The sequence below is a fragment of the Ctenopharyngodon idella genome, chromosome 19 (genome assembly GCF_019924925.1).
Source record: "Ctenopharyngodon idella isolate HZGC_01 chromosome 19, HZGC01, whole genome shotgun sequence".
Lineage (NCBI taxonomy): Eukaryota > Metazoa > Chordata > Actinopteri > Cypriniformes > Xenocyprididae > Ctenopharyngodon > Ctenopharyngodon idella.
The window spans coordinates 25,028,464-25,046,873 of record NC_067238.1 but is presented as its reverse complement, the minus strand read 5'-3'; the positions used below and the strand labels follow the sequence as shown (position 1 = coordinate 25,046,873).

General features: G+C 36.1%; 1 protein-coding gene across 1 annotated transcript; it reads right to left on the bottom strand.

The window, feature by feature from the left end:
- Positions 1–254: 254 nt before the first annotated feature.
- On the bottom strand, positions 255–17,360 carry galnt12 (UDP-N-acetyl-alpha-D-galactosamine:polypeptide N-acetylgalactosaminyltransferase 12). The gene is made up of 10 exons (XM_051872196.1): positions 16,741–17,360; positions 15,039–15,208; positions 13,746–13,935; positions 13,365–13,550; positions 12,823–12,940; positions 11,081–11,257; positions 8,785–8,916; positions 8,311–8,424; positions 5,655–5,810; positions 255–4,468 (listed from the first exon to the last, which is right to left on the bottom strand). Exons 1-10 carry the CDS (start codon positions 17,097–17,099, stop codon positions 4,331–4,333), a joined length of 1,740 nt encoding a protein of 579 aa, XP_051728156.1. The 5' UTR covers positions 17,100–17,360; the 3' UTR covers positions 255–4,330.
- Between the last annotated feature and the right edge of the window lie 1,050 nt (positions 17,361–18,410).

Here is an 18,410-nt window from a genome sequence, read left to right as displayed (position 1 = left end):
CACCTCCATCGTCTCTCTGCAACTGCCACTCCAACATAAACGGAAAGAACAAACACGCATTTGCAGGGGGAACGAGATTAGTGCTTTATAAAAGGAAAAAGTTTGCCATTTATTATTTTCCACAGTAACACGAGTGAAGTGCCAGAATACAAAATCAAACGCTTGCTGGAGAGACAGAAGTGTGTAATACCGCGGAAAAAAAGATTGCCAGGGGTTGTCGGTTGTTGGTGAAGAAAGATAGGCACACATTGGGATGTTATTCAATGGCTTTAATGTGTAAAAATTCAAACATGAAATCAATTTGAAGTTAGAGCAACTTTCATTGTTCAGGTCTAGAAAAATTTTCATTACATTTAAAAGATGCACTCAATCATTTTTTTCCTCATGAAACCGTTTTGCACAACTCTCATGAGATGAAGACTGCAATCGTATCATTGGGTCAGCTCATGTTGAGATCACATGACCAATAAATACTACTTTGCAGAATAAATTAATCATTGCTGACTGCAAATAACATAAATAGTGTAGCGTAACAAAACAAACTTAGTGCACCTTTAGTTAGAAATAAGACATTTTATTAACCATAATTAATGCATTTTCAAAAGAAAAGAAAGAATTCCTTCATTCCTGATGTTAAGGTCACTTACATAACAGCATAAAGTTACCTGAATTTTCCTTCCAGCATAGATACATTTTCAAAACATTCTGCCTTCAGCAAAATTAAATGGAAAGTAAAATTAAATTATAAATCATTCATTATTCCAAGAAAAGTGCATACTCACTGCCGCTGTAACCAACTTTAATTTTTTTGGGTTGGTACTATGCATCAGTGAAGATCAAACTGCATAAAATAAAATTTAAACCACATTTATCTAGAGAAGGTATCATTGTTTGTGCCATATAGACAAAATGGTGTAATAGGACTTATGGTCATCCATACAGAAGATCCTCTTTTTTGACCTCCTCAAACAAACCCATTGTCAATTCTGAGGCAAAAATCCTACTGCTTCAAACATAATGGGTTCTCATTTTATAATAATCATATAATCAATCTCTCAATCACCTTCTTATCTATTGAGTTCCTGGAAACATCTGTCCAGTATTGAGCTCATGTCACATGCTCTCAGAGAATCATATCAGTAAACCAATTCTCTCCATGACAATGATAAGTTAGCCCATCACCTTATAGATTAATGTAAAAAATATGTTCCATAAACTTCACCAAAGTAAACTTTCCTCTCACCTGTATTTTAGAAAAATTGTCCTCCTTTGTACAATCTGTAAGTCACTTAAAACATTTTAAATGTCTTAAAAATAAAACATTTGTCTTCATTTACTCACCTTTTAGTCTTTCAAAAACACCACAAAAAAAGATACTATTAGCAGAATGCCACAGCTGTTTTTTCCCCCCATTAAATGAAAATGAATAGTGATTTTCAATCAATAACTACTTTAATTTTTGACCATTCTTCACACAAAACTTTCATATGACTTAAGAGGAATATAGTGTATGACTTGACTGCTTTTATGATACTTTTAAAGTGCCTTTTTTGAGGGAAAATAGCAGCGTGTACATTCTTCAAAATATCTTCTTTTGTGTTCCAAAAAAGAAATTCATACAGATTTGGAACGACGTGACGGTGAGTAAATGATGACTAAATTTTTTGACTAATCTAATTATTTAAATTTTTTTTTTTTAAATCCTATTTTCAACATACCAGCAATTTCAAGCACACCAGCAGTAGAGTGCTGCAGGAATTGTGTATTTTTGTAGGCCAAAACCCAGAAACAAGTTCACATTTTACCACTTTTGGTTCCATCGTTCTGAAGTCAATGAATTTTTTGAATGGGTGTTTTGGTTAAATGCTTGTATTAAGGTCTGTGGTGAACACAAGCTCAAGATATTTTCACGTTTTATTCTACAGTATAAATATAACAGTAATACCCTCTTGTGATTTTTTTAAAAAATGTACTTGTCTTGTAAAAGGCGGTTGCTAACAATTGGCTAAATGGGACTACAGGGACATTAAACGTCATCAGCCGAACAGATCAACTCATCTACTCACTAGTCCGCTTTCAAACCTTCATTGTGTTTATAATCGCGTTCTTGCAAACTTGCAATCTCACGCTCTTGACTTTCAGGGAAAATGTTTTTAAGCAGACTGAAAGAGTTGTTGAAGCTTAATGATGGTGATGTTGAAGTCATGCGACCATGTAGTTAGTTTATAGCTTTTGACTTATGCCAATTGTATTTACTCTTCAAAATTCATAAAAGTTGTCTTCATTTGTGAAGATTATCATGATGAACAAAACGTGTAAGCTTTTGTTAGTCTCAGATCTTATTTTCTGCAATAATCCATAAGCCAATGGAAAAATTCTACTGGGTTTTAATCAAGGAAATCAGGGTGATGCTAACTTCGGGGTTGGCCTGCAAAAATATGTCATCCCTGAACCACACTTTTACTTAAGTAATAAATAACTGAAAAAGTTAGTCAAACAAATTCATTACGGATGACATTAGCCTGACAGAAACGATCATTCACCATTGGAAACTGACCCACAGATGGCCAGAATTTAAAGACATTTTTATCCACATACTCTAAACTGACCAGCATTGTTTCTCTACAAGCTTAGGGAAATATGAAAAATAACAGCACTTTGGCCACTACAATCTAGTATTTGCTGTGACATCCAACTCTGTTTTATCCCCTTCAAATGTCCAACAATAACATACAGCAGGTAAATGACTAGAGGTAGGCTGCCATACGATTTCAGATAAAACTAACAATAATTGTACATTAACCGTATTTGTGTATAAAAAGTGTAATCTAGCATCTCACTCACCGCATAGTGGGCTACTGAAATTACAGGCATGTAAATACGAGCTGATGTTACAACATGGAGGACATTGAGTAAAATGGAAAATTTGGCACCATCTAGTGGTTGGACAGAGAATGGCAGCAGTGTTGCTGGCAGCACTGCTGCTTATCCGAGTCTAACCTCAATACTCAGCCAAAAAAAAAAAAAAAACACACACACGACGAAGCTGCCAAGAGGCTCTAAGTGCGGCCTAAGCGAGATCTGACTTACACCAGGTACCAGATCATATTTTAAAAATTCTAGTCACTAGAAAAAAATGTCAAGTCAAAAAACTGTAATAGAAGCTACTTTGCAGAATAGCAGGGGAGAATAAGACACCAGCAGATGGAGCTGGCAGCACTGACTGATTAAAATAACTCAAATTACCTTCCTGCAAAATGATATGATAAATAGTTTATATCTTGCAGAGAAATAGATGTGTTCAGAGATTATGTCTATTTGCAGGCCAATCTGGAAGATTAATTCACCATGGGTTCCCTCAGGAACTTCCTGTGTCCTTTAAGAAAGGAAGTTTTGGATTTATGATAAAAATAAAGTCTGTGGTTTTTGAGACTTTCACATTTTATTATATAACATATATTAGGGTTCAAAAGTTTGGGGTCTGTAAGATGTTTTTAATATTTTTGAAGTCTCTTATGCTCACCAAGGCTGCATTTATTTGATCTAAAATGCAGTAAACATAGTAATGTGAAATATTATTACAATTTAAAATAATTGTTTTCTATTTATATATTTAAAAAATAATAATAATTTATTCCTGTGATGGCAAAGCTGAATTTTCAGCATCATTACTCCAGTCTTCAGTGTCACAAGATCCTTCAGAAATCATTCTAATATGCTGATTTGCTGCTCAAGAAACATTTCTTATTATTATCAATGTTGAAAACACTTGTGCTGCTTCATATTTTTGTGGAAACCGTAATACATTTTTTTCAGGATTCTTTAATGAATAAAAAATTCAAAAGAACAGCATTTATTTTATAACATTATAAAATAATTTGTCAATTTTAATAAATTTAATGCATCCTTACTGAAAAAAAGTATTCATTTCTTTTAAAATTAAATCTTACTGACCCCAAACTTTTGAATGGTAGTGAATGTTACATTATTTTACTCATACGTTTTACTCAACGTACGTTTACACGTTATTTTACTCATAAGTCCAAAACTCATTTGAGAACACTCGTTGGCACGAAAATAGTCATTCTCTTCAGATATCAGGATAACAAACTGAACGACTCTATTATAAGTGATGAATTTTAATACACTGCAAAAATGTTAAAATCTAATACATTACTCAGTCTGTACTGTGGACATGTGTAACATGAAGGCACTATCGATCCTAAGCGTAGGAACTGGAATGCTCAATAAACTGGTGTGGAGTTGGAACAGCTGATATAAAATGCCCTTTTAACTGTAGCGCAGGTGAAAGGTGCAGAGAGAACCTTTGCTATGTTCTCTCTTCAAAGAACCACTTCTGGTGGGCCGAGTCCGAGCAGGAGCGGAGAGCGGGGCCAGGGTTCCCGTTGTCAGCCCGGTCCACTGCCTCAACGCATTTCTGCGTCTGAACGTGGTAGAGAGTGCCATCCTGCAAATGCAAAGAAGTGTTAGATGCCTGAGTTTAATACTTGCAGTCAGGGGTTTGTTCAAATACTATAAAGGCTTTTGGCCCACTAGAACATGAAGCTCAGCCAACCCCAGCATTTCATTTGCTCCCAGTACCTCCTCCCTGCTTTAATTCCCCACAGTCTAGTGAGAAACCTGCTGTCGTCACGCTGCTCTTCAGGTGCTCACTGTACTGGCAAAGAGTTCACACTAAGGCTTGCTTCTGAAATTACACTGCAAGCCACACTGAAACCTCTTGCTGTCCATGACTTTCTCAAGTAACGCTTTAATGTGACATTTACTTGGCCCGTTATTTGCTTTGAAGAACACTTGAAGTGCATGCATGTTAGTGTGTACAGTTCTGACTAACTGCCAAACAACATGATGACACCTGTCAATTTAAAGCTAATGAATGAAAATTATAAAGCAACCATTATGCATTGTATGTGAATTACTGATTACAAAAGGCCAGTGATATAGTGTTGTGTTGATTTTTATGGATATAAATAATATATTTCTAATGATGTCTATTTATTGATTTAATCAAATGCAACGAAAATGTCTTAAAAGTATCTGTATGTGCCGCATTTCTCAGCAAATACAATACTGTTTAAAAGTTTGGGGTTGGTAAGATGTTTTTAATGTTTTTGAAAGAAGTCTCTTATGCTGCATTTAAGCCTGCATTTATTAGATTAAAATACAATAGAAACAGCAAAATTATAAAATATTATTACAATTTAAAATTACTGTCTTCTTTTTTATTAGATTTTAAAATATAATATATTCCAGTGATGAAAAAGCTGAATTTTCGGCATCATTATTCCAGTCTTCAATGTCACATAATCATTCAGAAATCATTCTAATATACAGATTCTGTGCTCAGGAAACATTTATTATTATTATTATCAGAATTCTATGATGAACAGAAAGTTCAAAATGACAGCCTTTATTTAAAATAGAATCTTTTGTAACATTATAAATGTCCTTTTCTGTCACTTTCGATCAATTTAGTGCATCCTTGATGAATAAAAATATTAATTTCTTTCAAAAAAAAAATCTTACTGAGCCCAAACTTTTAAACAGTAGTGTATATGTGATTATTTGCGATTAATGTAATTAATTTTAATAAAATTACATTTGCATACTGTTTGTACTGATGATGATCTCACCTCTCTGAATATAAACTTCTGGTCTTCAGGCACAGGTTCCCTGGGTTTACTGCAGAGATGCATGGTAAGGAATGTGGAGATGGGATCAGCTACGATACAGCATGCAGGATCCCTCGTGTTATAACGGATCTCTTGGAACGTGGAGTACTCGAAGAACTGTCACAAAACGAGAAAGGAAAATATTCACACACAGAAGCTCAACACATCAACACTTTAAATCAAAGACAAATCCAAAAACTCTGATAAAGAGGCACATACAGTCAATCACGTTATGTAGTACATTTCGTCCCCATCATATAGTATCTTAATGTATTAGATAAAATATTAAATCACATTTTTTTAAAGATGGAAAACATTAGGTGTCCTGTGTCCTCAATATCTTCATTTACTAACATCCTGTCAGTTTTTTTTTTTGTAATATCCAAAATCCAGTTTCTCAAAGACATCATCCTCCCAGAAGTAACATGAAGTAACAAAAGTGTATTAGTAATGGATTTGATGAATTCTGTCTTTCTCTAAAACATGTCATCCTGTAAAATTACTGAAAATTCATAAATTACAGAAAAATCATAAATAGTGTATTTAATGTAAATAATAAAGGTACAATTCAATAAAGTTGCATAATCTTAACCAGTTTAGCAATGTCCATTGTGACCAGTCTGGTGTCATTCAACCAGTCTGTGTTCCTTCACCAGGCCGCGTGTGCTGTTTGCTGCAACCAACGCTGCCTTCACGTGCTATCGATTGTCGTAAATACGAGTTTCCTAGTAGGAATTTGGACATGATCTCCCTCTGAAGTCGTATTTACTACTGGGAAACTCTGAGATAATTTTGATACCCGAGTTTCCAATTTGGGCATGCCATAAACTTGGCGGAGGGGAGAACGATTGCTGCTGTGACTGGTATTCTTTATTAGTTTTTTCCCCAACAGCTGCATCGCCTGAAGTAGTGCATATTTACATATATACATAGCCATTTTAAGCATATGGTACGTTTCATACAAAGCGAAAATAGCCTGTATTTGACCAAAATTCCAGATTCGTCAGCAAGCTGACTATCTAGATAGCGCAACGAATGGTTATATAGTTGAATGGGTTGCTAAATATAATTTTGGCTTTAATAAGATTTCCCCAATAAATAGCAAAGAATAAACCTGGTTTATAAACCTGGTTATAAAACATGATTCTTGTTCTTTTCGACAACAAAGCACTTGAACACGACGAGCTCGTAATCACAACTTCAGAATTGTGAAGTAGGACATTTCCGATTGGACGTGAAGGCAGCATAAATCTGCAAGCAAACCTTCTCCGACTGTGATGAACTGTAATAAATCCAAACATAAATCTCGACCATATTGTTTGCACCTAATGGCCTCATTACGTTACCCCTTTTGATAACTGTGCAATAAAAGTAAATATAATATTATATAATAAGCGTGTATATATGTATATTCATCACATATGTATGCTGTCAATCGATTAATAAAAATTAAATTAACTGTAATTCTGTAATTAATCGCAATTAATCACACCTAACGTTAAGGTTTTTAATATATTTTTATATTGTAATAATTTCACATTAAATCTCTAAATTATTTTAGTAACAACAAAGACTATAATTTAAATATCTGAGTAAAGTTATCAAACACTTCACAGCCTTCATAAAATATAAATTAAATATAGATTAATCCTTATTAAAGCTACAAAAGTTATGTGCGTCAGATCTTAAAGTGACAGTAGCCTAATAAAACTGCTGCTGTGGTGTCTGTCTTTAATGTTAATCAAAGAACAAAAGACAAGAAAATCACTGCTCTTGACTGAATGACACGGATCTGACACACATCCGATGTCCTCACAACTCTTTATGTTCATTTAAGAGTTTATTTAACTCATTTAAGGCTTACGAGGATACTTGACAAAGCGGGCATTTTGGCATACTTTTGTGTGTTTTTGTCCATTTAAGCGTGAAATACAAATTTAAGTTATTTTTTGCGCCTTATCGGGCTTGAAAGGTTTTATAGCACTTGAATGAATGATAGCGTGATCATATAATGTAACCCTAGCTAAAGGATGACGGAAACAAACGGATGCTGCATTAATTGCGTTAAATATTTTTAACACGTTAAACTGAAAAAATTAATTGCATGCTTTAACGTGTTACGTTTGACTGCCCTATTACAAATTAAAAGAACAAATTCAAAACTTTGAAAAAGGGGTCCCCCTTGACAGGTCCCCTTTAAGTCTCAAAAGGCACTGCTTAACAGGATTGACCCATATGCACTAAACCAGAAACAGAAGAACATTTCTCTTGTATTCACAGAGAGAATCCATTAGAACGGTGTTGTTGTGCTGTATGTGGCAGATATTGTGCACTGATAAGTCTCCAGGGCTCATCTACCTCCCCACAGAGAGGGAGGAGACAAATGAAGTCACGCTGCTGTGCCAGGCGGCTAAAGTCACTTTAAAAACAAGTGTGCTGTGAGGTACACAACACATTATTTTAGGATGCCATTTTAATAATACATCACAGCTGCGAGACACACTTTCATGTATATTCCTGAGGACGCATTACAATCTCTGTGTATTGTGTATATGTGCCAGTGAACGCTAATTGGAGCAGCACTGTCTGTTGTTACATTTGAGAGAACGAAAGTTACCTGGTTTTGTCCCATGCCATGACACGGGTAAAGAATGACCCGGTGACCAACCGTGTTATGTTCATCAGGTGGATTGTAGTCAAAGCAGTAGTTGGCCATTCCTTTACTCTTCAGCTACAATTAAGAAGAAACAGAAATATTCCAACAATAGGGTTCAAAAATCTTTTTTTTTTTTTTCATGTCTAATAAAACATTTTTAACAGAAATTATATAGATATATATTTTTTTCTAAAAATCAGAAAAAGTTCTATTTATTTAAACTTTTAAATGGAAAAAGTCCCACATTTTGAATGTAGTCTACACTTGATGATTGTAAAGGAAGTGAACTCGTTTCATCATGTCACACTAGGCTTGCATTGTAAACTTTGAACCAAACCAACCAGCAAACAGCTGCGGATAATGGCATTTTCACTTCTGGAGCTCTGCTGTTACAAAGCTGTGCTTGTAAATAGAAAAACGTTTGCCTCTTCTCACCATGCCAAACATTCCAGGCCTGTCCTCTGGGATTTGAATGTCAGGGTAGATGTTCTCCAAGAACCACTTAAAATCTTTACACTTGAGACGCATTCGGAGTTTCCGTCTGTCCGTCACATCACCATATGCTTCCTGAAAACAAGCATTAAAAATTAAGGTTTTTGTATTTTTTCATACCCACATTCTTCAAAATATCTTCTTCTGTGTTCAAAAGAACAAAGATTTTTTTTTTACTTTTGGGTGAACTATCCCTTTAAGTGTTAAGATAAGTTATTCAATTATTTAAATAGTGCAGATTTGCATTTCCTATGCGCTTTGATGCAATTTGAGATCTATATTTGTGCACATTTATTATATATGCACAAATAGCTTATTATTTGCACACTTTCAAAAGAGAATGAGTTTTTACCTGTAGGACAAAAGGTTTCGGAGGTATGAATGGACAACAGCAGCTCTACATCCAATACCAGAAGCTTTAGCAATATTAACATGCTTAATTATACAGCAACAGCGATTAAAGGGATAGTTCACCCAAAAATAAAAATTCTGTCATCATTTACTCACCCTCCTGTTGTTCCAAAGCTGTACAAATTTCTTTGTTCTATTGAACACAAAGGAAGATATTTTGAAGAATGTGGGAAACTAAACAGCTCTGGGGCACCATTGACTTCCATAGAATTTTTTTTTTCCCTACTATGGAAGTCAATGGTGCCCCAAAGCAGCCTGGTTACAAACTTTCTTCAAAATATCTTCCTTTGTGTTCAGCGGAAAAAGAAATTTATACAGGTTTGGAACAACTTGAGGGCGAGTAAATTATGACATCATTTTTGGGTGAACTATCCCTTTAACACCTAGACGTTTCACACATATTGCATCGGATTTTCACTTTGTTCTATGACAGAGTTACAGCTCTGCGTAAATTAAAGTTATTTCTGGAATACTAACAGCCAATATTTTCTTTTAATAATAACCATAAATATCTATTACGTCATCGCCATGGACCAATGGTAGTTCGAAGATGCTTACCAGCCGGAGCAAACTTTTCCAGTAAGTTCACTTTTGGCTAGCCATTTCAAACTCCTGAAACAAACTTCGTTTAGGCCTGATTTTTTTAAAATGACATCACACCAGTTTTCACAAAATGATCACATAAAACTAAACATCTAATCAAAGTCTGTCATCTTATTTTTTAAGCAATACCCCGCCGCGGTAAACCACAAAATGCTACATGCTGCAACATCCTCTTGAAAAATAGTTGCAAACTCGCCTCAGCAAAAGAGACTGATAAAGGCCAAGTTGTATGTTTGTGGATGTGGTATCCCCTCATAACCTCCTGTCAGGGAAGAATTACTGGTGAGTGATGGTCCACATACAGTAGTGGTGCCAGTGATATGATCCCTTATGAGGAACATCTGTTGGAAGTAGAGCTCTGTCAAAGAGATTCAGCAGCTCTGCGTAAAGATGAATGAAAGGAAATGCACTTCTAATTAACAAACTTGATAGTGATTCATCAATAACATACGGCCCTGCTATGAGTGCCAGCCGGGTGGCACAACATCACACCCATTGATGATCGGTCTGTGATCAGGCTTCAGTCTCAACAAAGTCCTGAGGCAGGCACGTACCGTCCAGCTACACGGTCAATCAAGCAGCTGTCAAATGAAGCGTTCTGATCATCGAGATCCATCACAGAGCCTCATTTTGTTGATCTTTAGGACTCTGTGGCACAATCGACAGAGATTTTGGCTATGAATAAAATATGCTGTGAGACTCGGAGGGTGAAAGAGAGAGCGATCCGCTTACGAATTTTCGTGGAAGCGGAGTATGAAGGATGTCAAACCTGATCCACGCTGGCAAGGCCAGTGTTTGTCTGTGGTTTATACCTGAAGAGATAGAGAGCCTTATCTGTTGGCATCACATCAGATAGCTTTCGAGTTGGCGGTGCCAACCTGGCAGCATCTCCAAGGTTCAGAGAGAAAAGGGTCACCTGATCTGTCACCGAGAGCACCTCTCTGTTTAACTACAGGGCTCAGTGAGGACCGTGAATGACAAACACGGACTGAAAGAGGTGCCACTTCTCAGCGAGTTTCAGCCCACCTGCTAAATGTCATTCATTCAGAGGATTTCGACAGATTGTGTGGATATATCTAGGTTTGTGCCAAAGAAAATGTGCATCGTTCACAAAGGCTACGTGAGTCTATTTCCACGAATCTCAAAGATAGATGTGATAAACACGCTCTTTGAAAATGAGCAGACAAAAGCAGAGTTATGCAACAGACCACACAAGTAGGCGTACCAGACGTGCATGAGGGCTCCGGTGGTAATATACTTCTTTGTATTCATCCATCCAGACTTCTGCCGCCCGCACGCTGTTGGCCAAGGCCTTGTTTCTTGAATATGGCGCTTTCTTTGGAAACACGTGACCCACGTGAGAGCAAGGATGGATTTCCAGACTCCCTCCACACTGCCAGATCTGTAAAACACCATCAAGATAGGAAACAGATTACCCATCCGTAATAATCAACAAGCAGCATTTTAGGCATCATAGGCACATTTGGCTCTTACAATAAGTAGGCAATTTAATTATGCTGCCTCCTAAGATAGTGGTTTTCAACATTTTGATGTCAAGGACCCCCAAATGTGATCGTATTCTTTTACAGACCCTTTTATACTGTGTGAGAAAAAAATATATTATGTGTGATATTATAAAGACAACATATTGTTTAACATAATTGCATTGTGATTATACTAAACCCAAAGCAAACTATTCTTAAGGGGGACCTATTATGCCACATCTCAGGTGTCCCCAGAATCTGTCTGTGAAGTTTCAGCTCAAAATACCTTACAGATCATTTATTATAGCATGTTGTGAAATGCCGATTTTTGAGTGCATGTCTCTTTAAATGCAAATGAGCTGCTGCCCGCTTTCCAGAAGAGGGCGGAGCCTGTAGAACCTCTGTTTGGTTCTGACTATCATCTCTATCGCGGCCACGCTCATGTGACATTGCAGTTCTTTGTCATCATGAAAGTAATTAAATAAATAATTTAAATTAAATAAATTAAATTAAATAATTTAAACTTCTGATATATTTTTTAGGTTATAAATTTATATCTTGCAATTGTGAAGAATATTGTCAGAATTGTGAGATAAAAGTCACAATTGTCTTTTACATTTTTTTTTTCCTTGGAATAAAACATTTATTACATTTATTACATTACATTTATTTAGTCCGTGGAAATGAGAGTTGAGAGAAGCTCTTTAGATAGAAATATTTTTCAATATATGCAGATTTGATTTTGATTCCTTGCTGTTAAAACTATGAAAAATCTTGGATTAATTCAACCAGTTTTTAGAAAGCGATTTGAAACAGTAATTATCCCAAATTTGTTTATGGTGCTAAATTATTACAATTCACACTTTTTCAATTATTACAATTAACTTTCACTGCTTAAAAACACATTTTGTAAAATCGTTCTCTCTCAGGTTTTTTTTTTTGCGAACCCCTAAGGCTCCACTTAAAAAACCTGTCCTAAGATACCTTTGGCCAAATTGGCCAGCTGGGATGCTGCAGCTGCCTGTGCAGTCAGATCACTAGGTTTTGGAAAAGATCTACTGATCAAGAGAATAAACAGGCTGGTCTGTCATACTGCATTGACAGAGCAGCTGTCTGGTCTTTGTGACATTCCCTGCTAGAATCTGGTTAAAACGCAGCCCCTGGTGTTCAAGGCACTCAAAACACAAATGAACCATTACTGCCTATGTAACAGTGTTGAATCCTTCAGGGGATGAGCTGAGTAATCAGAGGAATTATGAGTAAGTAAATGCTGCATAAACAGTGAAGGTCGCTTTAGTCATCATACTAGCTGGCAGACACTTAATAAAGGTGCTGACTGACCTCCTAACCTTGTTTGACTCATCACACAGTTTTCAAACTAGGATTGTGACCATCTGCCCAAAAGCTTTCTCCCCTCAGGAAACCAAAACTTGGAGAGAAACTAGAGGAAAATGTTACAGAAAAAGCAACAAAATGCACTTACTCTGAATGAGAACTCCAGGTTCTCTCCACCCCACACCTCCATTCCTGTGTCATATGTACCCAGGTAAAGGAAGTACTTCTTATTGACTGCAAACAAACCCCCAGCCATTGTAGGAGACCTGGATCAAAGATATAATATTTCTGTGCATCTACTAGTAAAATTAAAGTAACTTCCAGGAAAAGCATAAAGGTAGGGTTTAATGGTGATTGATTTTTAATTAGTAGAAAACACGTTCAAATATGTTCACCTAAACAGTTCTGGTGCCTGAAATATAGCCATAAAAATCCCAAAAAACTTCTGAAATCTACTTAAAATCTCCAGATATGGAAAATGGACTGCTCTGCTGAGCGTATTTGAACCCTCATGAATCAGGCTATGCATAATAAAGCTCAAAACCTAATGACATTCCAACCAAAATTTAAGACTGAGCATATCGACGCCATGGATTGTTTTTGAATTGGAACGGGACCAAAAATTAAACGTTTCCTTTAGTATTTTATTACAAATTGTTATCCAATCAGGTGTAACCATGAAGTACAAACCTGACAACATCAGTGGCAGAACTTCTGCGTTTCTGCTCATATTCTGGGATAGCGTGCCACGTGAACACCAAACGCCAATCAAATCCCCCGATCTGAGGTTCTCCAGGGTTCCCCAGGTACTGGAAAGTGTTCCAGTCAATGACGTCAATTACTGGACACACCACAGCCGAAGGCTCGTCCTTTATTCTACAGGATTTAGAGATTAAAAAAGGGGGGATAAATATTAATTCTCATAAAACAAACTGTGATATGATATATAGCTTATGCTTGACTTGAAAAAGCATGCTAATGTTGTTATGCAAGTTAAAGAGCAAATTTATACACAAATTTTGAAAATAATGCATGTTTTGGGTTTGCAGAGAAGGGGTTTATCTGTCTCACCTCTGGAGAATAGGCTCCAACCAGCCTTCATGGCACTCACAGTGGCAATCGAGGAAGGTCAGCACTTCTCCGGTGGCAATGGAAGCTCCCAGAAGCCGTGCTCGCACCAAACCCTCTCTCTTCCTTGCTCGGATCAGACGCACCTTTTTGATATCGGCGATGTAGTTTTCTAGAGGCTCCTTTAAATGATCTGTGGGTCAAAAAATATGAGAAGTGCTCAGTAAAAGCTGCAGGTCTAAAGGGAAAAGGGACAGAAATATGCTAATTGGCTTTTTCATTAGGAAACAACTTGCTGTTTCACCACAGGGTGGAGCTGAGATGATGTTGTTGCTGTGGTATTTCATTTTCAAAACCTTGATTTATAATTCTAAAAAAGATTTTTGTGATCAGGGAAGTGTGTCCTCTGGGTACTTTGAGTAGAGCGAACTTAAATAAGGGCTGTTGAATACTTAAATATGTACACTATTATATAAACATCCAATGTCATTTTACTCAGGATTTTTTCTTGTTTATGTTCTTTGTAATGTTATAACCATGAAACATGAATATTATTAGCCTAGGAGACAGTATAAGTTGGTTAAGCCATCATTTATATTTTTATTTTTATTCATTTATTTATGTTTATTTTGTTTTATTTATTATTATTATTATTATTATTACTGTTTATTTATATATTTGCATTTTTTGTATACATCTATATATGTGTGTATATATATATATATATATATATATATATATATATATATATATATATATAACCATTCTTTGGTTAGAACTTAGCAAACAGATTTTACTAAGAAAAAAAAAAGATTTTACTAAAGAAAAAATATTACAATATTTTAACTTTTTCTGAAGAAAATATGAGTGGTATTTGAGCATGCAAAACTTTATGGTAGCAATGTTAGCTATAGTTATGGCAGTTATTTTAGCTGTTTGCTATCAGTGTTGCCAACTGCTTTCAGTTGAAAGTAGCTAAAACTGGTCACTAAATGAGATGACGTCATACTGGCAAGTCCACTGATCTATATTAATATAATAGGCTTTTGAAAAAAGTCTCAAAAGGGTCGAGGAAGTCGCTAAATCTAGCAACAAAATCGCTAAATTGGCAGCACTGTTTGCTATGCGGTTGCTACTAGGATGTTGTTTGTGTGTTGTTCTTGGTGGTTCCTCCTTCCTGGCTGTCCCAAATCAAAAATGCTCCAAGTTCATCATAATATGATTAACTTTTAATACATAAGATCTTATGACAATCATGTGCTCAACTGCATGAGAAGTTTTCATTCAGACTGATACCTCGGTCACTGTAGTCATCCACCAGTATGATTTCAGTCAGCAGCAGGTCAGGCGAGGTCTCCAGGACACTGTGTACTGTCCGCAGTAGCGTGGACCAAGCTTCATTGTAGAAGGCTATCACTACCGATGTCGTGGGCAGGCTCAGGTAGTCATATTTCAGGTTTCGACATCTGAATAGACAGATCACGTTAGTTAATGTCTTGCTCGCTACTGTACATAGTCAGACTGCATTCATGTTTACAGTAGCATTATAATAAATAAATATGCACAGTAACTATGCAGGATTATTTGATCTTAATACCCAAGGAGAAATTACAAAATAGGGACACATACAGCACATCACAAAACAAGGCACAATATCAAATCAAAATCAAACTAAAATTTAATTATAAAACTACAGAGTGTACCAAAGTGCTGTACAGTTACAGTTACACTAGGGGGCCTCAACAAACTTCCAGGGGGCCCCAGCAAGTTTTAAAATTCTTTAAATTGAGTTATATTAACAATCTTAATTAAAATGTACAAAAACACTAAAAAATAAAGATTTACAACATTAAACTGATTTTAGTTAATTTGTTTTATTACAACAAAAGTGCCAGAAGTAAATATCAGCTCAGTAGCCATTTACAGGACACCAGCTTCAACTAAAAACATAAGACTTTTTATGCGTTTTGGCCATTCATTTACACGACAACAGCGTTTTGAGGGCCTAAAACACAAACATTTGAAAACAGGTTTTAAAGTGCAAGTTTTTGAACACAATACTGTTATCATCTCCGTGTAAACTACAAAAACACAAATTTAAGAAAAATGGTGACGTCATGCGCATGTGTTTCTTTACAAAGTGACATCGTCAACTACTGGCCTGGCATATATAATGCAACATTTTAAGTCATTTTCGCCGATCCGTGTGAAGGGGGATCATTTTGACAAATTTGTTGTCTGTATGTGAAAAATGCAAGGTAAAAACTTTCCCATTTTGACTTTCCAGAACATCGTTGTCGTGTAAACGTACCCTTAGATAGGAGGCCTTCGAATATTGTCCCAGACAAAGGAAGGCCTTGGAGTCAAAACGATTGAGAACCACTGCTCCAGCTGGCTATAATAATGCACACCCTTTGGATTTGGGATGGGCCACCAGTTTATTGTTTAACTTCAAACTATTTTTTATTTTATTTTTCTATTCATTTTGTAATTAGGGGTTCACAAATGGGTCCTTGTTCTGACAAAAAAAAAAAAAAAAAGACTGCTGTGCATTTCAATAGCATTTTTTTAGTAAAAACCAACTAAAAATAACACATCCCCTTTGGATTTTGGATATGTTTTTGCTTTTTTGTTTGATTCTGCATAATTTACATGACAGTAAGGACAACTGCAAACTGCACCTCTAGATGTGACAGAGCAACGTTTTTCTCCTCCTCTGGTACTTTGTAGACGTTCTCTATATGTAATCGCACATTAAACACTGGGGCAAGATAGGGACTGTTTACAAAACATTTACAACTTCCCTGTTTTGCATTTAATCGATACGGATTTAAACAATAAACTACGATCTGTATCCTCTTCTACATTCTAATGCTATTCAAAAAATAAACCAATTTAATATAATTATACCAATGTGTTAATGATCTGTTGAGGCTGAATATCAGACATATATATCGAACAAACTAACTTCAAACATGTTCATAGCACGGCCACTTACAGTGGGTTCCATCTTTCAGGCAGTCTGCGGTGTAGTGATATCCTATCACTCAAATAAGTGTTTATTTGATGTTTTTTGATGCTCTCCTCCTCCTCTCGCTTCTCTTCTTCTGTCAGGTCTAGTTTAACAGCTCTACCCATCTCTCCCAAAGCATTTACATCTAGAGGAGGCTTCTCGTAAACAGGTTTCTTCAGAAAATCTTCGTCCAAATTTTTGCCCTGCTCGACTGGCACTTCTCTTCGACTCGCCACCCCGACATCACTCTGCGTGTTCCTATGAAATACTAAATATCCCACTACAAAAGCCCCGAGAATGTACAGAATTAACTTGGACCGACTCCGTCTGCCACATATTGCCATAATGTGTCCTTCTAGTCCGCCCTGGTTTCCTCAAAGTCTTTATCATCCAAAGTTCAATCTCATGAAAAGTTCGAAAAGAGTTCGCCCTTGTCAGAAGATATAGTTTTCAACGTGCCAGATTTCATTTTAAAGTCCACTACAGTGAAGGGGAAACTATCCAAGCAAAGCGAAAGTTGGTCATTTCATTCTGTGGCTAAAACCAACTGTTAAAGTGTGTGTGTGAACGACATGAAGGGCGAGCAGAGCCGGTTGCAGGGGGAGGAGTTCAAAACAAGAGTTGTTACATTCTATGGAAGCCCATTTCCGCCACATAAGGGGAAAAAAATCACGCTTTTGTTTATCATAATGAGATAAAAAGTTGAAATTATGATCGAGATGAAAAGTCAAAATTATGACTTAAAACGTCATATATATATAACATACAAAGTTGAAATTATGACATTAAAAAGTCAAAATTGACAAATTTATAGCAGAAAGTCATAATTTAGACTTTTTTTCTCATTACTTCAACTTTTTAATCTTGACTCAGTCATAATAATGAATTAGTAGGCCTATGTCATAATTTCAATTTCTCATATTGGTGACTGTCATAATTTTGACTTCTCATGTCATCATTTCAACTTTTTATTCTCATATGACTTAGTATGTCATAATTATGACTTTGTATGCCATAGTGTCGACTATTTATCTCATAATTTAAACTTTTTTAATCTTGGCTCAGTCATAATTATGACTTGGTTTGTCATCATTTCAACTTCACATATTCATGACTTAGTATGTCATCATTTCGACTTTTTATTCTCATATGACTTAGTATGTCATAATTATGACTTAATATGCCATAGTGTCGACTTTTTATCTCATAATTTAAACTTTTTAATCTTGAATCTTGAATCAGTCATAATTATGACATAAGTATGTCAGAATTTTGACTTCTCATATTCATGACTTACCATTCTCAGGGTATAAATACTGGGTTTAGGTCAGTAATCCCAACAGCAGTCATGAGGAAGTCTGCTGACTTGACAGTTGTCCAGAAGACGATCATCAAGACCCTCTACAATGAGGGTAAGTCACAGAGGGTCATTGCTGAAAGAGCTGGCTGTTCACAGAGTGCTGTGCCAAAGCATATTCATGGAAAGTTGACTGGAAGGAAAAAGTGTGGTAGGAAAAGGTGTACAAGTGAAAGGAATGACCGCAGTCTTGAGAAGATTGTAAGGCGAAACCGATTTACGAACTTAGGAGAGCTTCAAAAGGAGTGGACTGAAGCTGGAGTCAGTGCATCAAGAGCCACCGCACACAGACGTCTTC